Below are 6,000 nucleotides of genomic sequence, written 5' to 3'. Positions count from 1 at the left end.
ATACAGTATTTTTTTTTACATACAACCTGCACCCCTAATTACAACACCCCAGAAAGGAGAAACAACAATCTACATTATATTCCCTCACACAAATAACTGCACACTGTACATATAAACCAGAATTTTGATAAATAGCATGCATACGACTACTGCATTGTACATCAGAACACTGCAACAGTCCTGTGCCTGCTTTACTTGACGTACAGGCATCTTAAGAGCGTCTATGATACTATTTCAAGCAAAGAAACGTATTTATTTTTCCAACAAGAGGTGCACTACAGTTAAATGATAGCAGTGGTTACAGCATGCACATCTGGGTTCTAAGAAAAAAAAAAAAGACTGCGAGCTTCACTTAGGTAAAGTATCACATAATGTAAGTAATATAAGCATGCATTGCATAGAAGACCACTAAATAATGAAAATTTATTAAAAGTGGCCTTATGCCACAATGACATTGGAACAACAACATATGCACCCACTTGCTGCTCTACACTATGAGGGGGCCGAGCTTTGGACTTTCATCTTACTGCCTAAGCATTAGAAACCCTATTACAAGCTAAAATTGCAGAAAAAGCATGCATCAGTCCTTCGGCCACTACAGCAGTGCCCTGAATGTAAAAAAAGAAAGAAAAAAGACAACATGAAGAAATAAAAAGTTAAAACATAATTAAATATTTTAGGAATAACAAACAAATGGGAAAACAAGGAAACTGAAATTTCCATAGGATTTCAACCCAAGACCTACATTAGCGCTTGTCCTGTCGTGTCTTGTGTATGCGTTATAGCACAGCATCCTAACACTGTGACTCTTAACACCATGGTCGCAATTGCAGACTGTGTTCATAGAATGCCCTTAAAGGGGTCCTGAACCACCCCTCGGCCTTGGTGAAAAAACACATTCTACGGATAGCAAACACTACCATGAAGAGCTCAGCCAAATTTCGTGGTTGTGTGCAACACAGAGTTCACAAGCACAGTACGAAGTTACCAGTTTTTCAAGTGCTCTCTCCTCAAACAGAGGCTCATCCTTGCTCTTTGAAGCTAATGGTCGCTGCCAAATTTCATCATTTGGAAGATTCTTGCTATTGGCTGACAGCTGACAAACAAGGGATGCCACTAGGATCAGATGCACGGCTTTTTATTGCCAATTTGAATAATAGTTTTGATGCTAAATAAATAGGCTGAAGTAAGCAAAAACTTTGTTTTAAGTTTTGGTATGAATGATGCGCTTCCAGAAGAAGACAACTGTCGTCAGCTCAACTCGCAGCACACACCCACGTTTGAGCGAAACTTTGGCCTCACTACATTTTGCCATCGTGGTCTTTGTGCCTCGTTTATATTTGATTAGTTTTGAATGTCATAAATGGCCTCAAACCTTGTGAACCTAGTGTGCACCGCTGAGCTCCAACGCTCGAAGAGCGGGATTTATCATCGTGCGATTGTGCCTGCTACTGACTTACACGCACGATCGAAAACAAGCGGTGCACAGAGGACATAAAGGCTCAGCCCCATAAAGCATGGTAGACGTGTCTAGCTACACGTAAGCGTATGTGCCTCTGACAACGCACGTGTGTGACGAATCGAAATCAAACAGTGGATTGGAGGACTGAAACAATGCAGAGAGCTTGCGGCAGTGCCCAGCAGCACAGCGAGAAACAGGCAGCCGGAAGCGTGGGTTGACAGCTGTGCCAATCGGCACAGTCAAGTTGTGCGGAAAGAAAACAACACAACACGGAAGCCAGGTGACTTAACGCAGAGGGCAGGACACTTCCAACAGTGCCGCCCCACCAGAGCTCCGCTCGCTTGTAACGAGGGGCATTGAGAAAGTAAGCAAAAGGAATATATGGCAGTCACAATACCTTCGCTTCTACTATACCTTTGTGACAAATTCTTTCGACTGTATATTTCTGGGAGAAGTAAAATGTACTACAAGGCTTTTATAATACCAAGCAAGAGGGGTGGTTCAGGACACCTTTAAAGGGTCAGTAAACAACCCCGCAGTCGAAAATGTGTGATGAAGTGATAATTGCGCACTTGATTGATGTGAACATGCTGCCGCAAGAATTTTGCCAATAAGTGCTGTAATAAGGAAGTTAGAGGGTATAGAACAACCTGCCTCAGCCTCTTTTGGTTTCTCGCTCAGCGTTCCCACCCTTTTCGGCAGCCAAGAGGGGTAGGCGTCGCCCGCTGTCGTGACTACGCCCACTCTGGCAACGTAACACGATGTCAGCGATTATGTCATCGGCATGCAGCCAACGACCGAGCAAGGCTTCCTCCACGTGTTGCTTGTGCCAGAGTGGCGCTAGGGTCCACCTAGCGGCATGGTGAAGAAGCGTGGCAAATGCACGGCCAAAACTGCATCACCGCAGGGCCAAGACGCCATTTCGTAGTGCAGAGGACCAATTTACAAAGTCGGTGCAAAGTAATGTTGCCCATGGGCAAGATTACGTCACTTTGCGTACGAAGAGGATTGGACAGGCCCTGCAGAGGAGCACGGGAATTGCTTTCGAAGTGGAGCGTTTGCGCGGTGCGTAGCACTGTGATATTCACGAACTGTGATCGCCGCGGCTGCCTGCATGAGTTGGCGAGCTTGTTTGGGAGATGTAAAAAAAAAAAGTCGGAGCCTGTTTACTGGCCCTTTAAGAATTTCCCATGTGCAATCTAGCCGTGTTGAGATGCCTCATGTGTCTTCATTTTTGACCCAAAGCTGTGTCCACGTCATGCTGCAAATACTTGCGCAGCGCTTCACCGTTTGATCACATGGCCAATAGGTAGCATGCAATCAGAAGTCAGCACTGTGCTTGGGCATCACGAGTTCCTTCGCTAATGAAGAGCTCATCGTGTTTGACCTTCTTCTCTGAGCTAATTACTTTTGATATACCAAGCTTACAATAACAGGTTATATTACCATTAGCTGTCAAAAACGGACATAAGTATAAAGCATTCAAACCTTACTTCTCAAAAATATGGATGTACAATATTTATAATTATAATTACTAATCATTAAATAGGGATATTGTTTCATTACCATAATTTTATAGCATACTTTCCATTTCAAAAGTCATTTCTAGCACAAAAATCACAAGAAATGAGTGATTACAAAACTGAAACATCTTTAATAACCTTGGCAAAAAAACAATGCTTGTGTTTCCTAGACAAATGAAATAAATGTTTAGCATTAAAAAAGAAAGCCTGAACAGCCATAAAGGGTTTCACCGAGTTATCATGGCAGTGCACTCAGGAGATGCTTAGATGCTACCCTCGTGTGCCTTTAATTAAGCCACTGCCCACTACAAAATACAGCTTGAAAAAGAAGCTATACTGGGTCAAAGCATTCCATTCCTGAAGTGCACCGTACAGTAAAATTGTAAAATAGTAAAATGGTGCAAAATATTGACTCCTGTAGGACCACAAAGAATCCCTATTTTAAGATTTTATACAAGTGTAAGCATAATGGCCCATGCTTCCCGAAAATAAAAAAAGAAGCCATTTTGGCAATGCTTAGTCGAGCTAATCATAAGGCAGGAAACTATTGTGCCTGAAGAAGGCGAACCATGGCAGGGTTAGGAAAGGCACGCCAGGCAGCGGCCACACGCGTCACAGCCAATGCACGCAGCAGCATCAGCTCATGCCGTGAGGCTTCGAGAGAGCGGCGTGCCTCAACCAGGGCACCCCAGTTTGGTTCCTCAGCACAGCTGGAGGCACGCCGGTTGCTTAGGTCCACTACGCGAACCTGGACACACAGGGACAGTGCCTGGCTCTGGGCACGTGCTGCCTTTGCACATGCATCACGCTGCTGCTCAGCACGTGGTGGTACTGGCACCAGTGGTGCCAATGATGCCAGCAGCTGGCTCACACGGTTGCTTTCCAGCTTGGCTCTCTCATTGTGCACATGCCGCAATGCCGCCTTGACATCCTGCAGCTGTGGCCAGCTTGTACTTGCTGCAAAAGAAAACCCCGTCAACACTGCATGCTTGTCTTTGGGACCAAAAATAAGACCTTGCTGAAAATAAAGACCAACAAATGCCCCATTTATGTAAGGTCTAAACACCGTTTTTTGCTGGGTGTGGACCAGTGTTGTAGACGCTGATGAAGAAAAGTGACTACATACTTCTCACGCTAAAGAAAAAAAAGGGGGGGGGGGGGGACATGTTCCCACCCAACATTACCTACCAAAAAAAAAGGTAAGGCATTACTCCATATACTCGCAGCTCTAGCGGCCTTCACCTTTATCTCTAGCAGCCATTACCTTTAGTGGCCAGATTTGCAGCAACATTGCTCAGTTATTACAAGCAATTGCTCATAGCAGTCGTCATACTTAAAAAATTATTTCACATTTCAATCCGTGAGTACTGTACACTTCTTGGTCTGATGCACTTTCTTTGCAGCCCAGAAAAATTAATAACCCTGTAAATATCATCACAAGATTGTTTTACAACTTCCCTAATAAAAGTTTTGCTGAAAGCAATGCATTAAGAATTGCTGCATTGACTACTGTTAAATTATGAATAAAACATACCAACTTCCATAAGTGAACTATGAAAAATATTAAGTTGGTTACATTCATGTAATGCTTACGTAGACTTATTAACCCTTTCCCTACCAAAGACGTGCTGGGCTCATCCATGCTGAAACAAGGATTTCGCGATGCCGCGATCAAGCTACCCTGATCCATTTTGCCGAGTTGTTTTTGGCTTTGACAGATGGCTGCGCAAAAAATTAAAAAACTCGCTCAAAGCATGCATTTCAGTCGAGAAACAACTTAGCTCTGGCAACTGGAATTAAAAATGGCGTCCTCCTGGGTTTGCATGCGCATGCATATCGGCAACAGCCACGCTCAGAAAAAAAGAAGAAAAAGGCGCTTATCTGCCGAAGTTTCGTCGGACTCGGAGAGTGAACAATAATTTCTGTTCCCCTTTGAGGGCGGCCGCAATGACACAGAGAAGTATATCTTCTCTGAACCATCAGATAGGATGACAACCGCATCTCGACATATCGGTAGTGGGTGCCGACAGAGGTAAACAAAACGCCACTGGGGCGTCCAAGGCTTTTTTTGACAGCCTCACTTGTCACTCTCCATTACTTCTTTAATTTTGAAGAGGCATTTTATGCACCGAGCACTACAGGGGCTCCAACACTATCCATGGTGCAGTGCAGAAAAGCCAATCCTTTGCATATTTTCAACAAAATATTTTTTCCATGTATCTTGCAAATAAAGCGCCTTTCATTATTTCTTCAGTTGTTTGAACATATGTAGAATCAATTAGGGAAATACCATAGAAAAAGAATGGTATTTTTGACCATTTCTGGCCAAAAAGCTCGGTCATAGCGTTATGGCACTTCACTGAAACCACCACACGCTTGCTGTGGAGTATTAAAAAGCACGTTACTGGATTCAAGGCAGTTGATTATATACATTGTGAGTGGGCAAACGAGTTTCATGACGCGTGTTATGTTCAACATGTGTGCTGACATGGATTCTTGCCCATTTATGGCATTTACTTTGCATCGGTGTGATGGTAAATGGTGCTTCTTCGATTACTGTATCTAACCAAATCAAGATCGAATTTCTTGATCGAGATTAGTGGATTCATGCAAGTTGCGATTGAGAAACTCAATTCCAATCGGGCCCATGCGCAACCGAAAGACTGTGCGATACCCATATTGTTGCTAACTTTACACTAACTTTACAGTGTAAAAGAATGTTTGGTTTAAAGGAAATGGATTGCCCAGGTTGTCCCAGCCTAGCTTTTCCCTCCCAGGAATTGCAAAAGTTAAGCAAAAATATTATTAGAAAGCCAAGCAGACCAATGACAAGAGTACTATCATGAGAACTGTTGAAAATACTGTAGAAAATTTCGGCAATATGTTAGAGACAACTTGGAAGAAACCTCAGTCATCAACAAGCTGTCGGCACCTACTTCTATTAAGATCTTTGGTCTAGCCTGTATGTATCATCTTGCACTAGATTGCTGATAAGTTCTACTAATGCAAACATAT

The 6,000-nt window shown here is 43.4% G+C and overlaps 1 protein-coding gene across 1 annotated transcript in view; it reads right to left on the bottom strand.

Annotated features, from left to right (window-relative positions):
• Positions 1-232: 232 nt before the first annotated feature.
• Positions 233-6,000, bottom strand: part of LOC119379050 (dynactin subunit 1) — a 60,558-nt gene continuing 54,790 nt past the window's right edge. The window contains exon 9 of the mRNA XM_037648191.1: positions 233-3,942. Coding sequence (XP_037504119.1) covers positions 3,530-3,942 — 413 coding nt within the window. The 3' untranslated portion in view covers positions 233-3,529. The remainder of the gene's footprint in view (positions 3,943-6,000) is intronic.

This window comes from Rhipicephalus sanguineus, chromosome 1, assembly GCF_013339695.2.
Source record: "Rhipicephalus sanguineus isolate Rsan-2018 chromosome 1, BIME_Rsan_1.4, whole genome shotgun sequence".
Classification (NCBI taxonomy): Eukaryota; Metazoa; Arthropoda; class Arachnida; order Ixodida; family Ixodidae; genus Rhipicephalus; species Rhipicephalus sanguineus.
The sequence above is the reverse complement of the archived record's forward strand: the minus strand, read 5'-3'. Positions and strand labels throughout refer to the sequence as shown.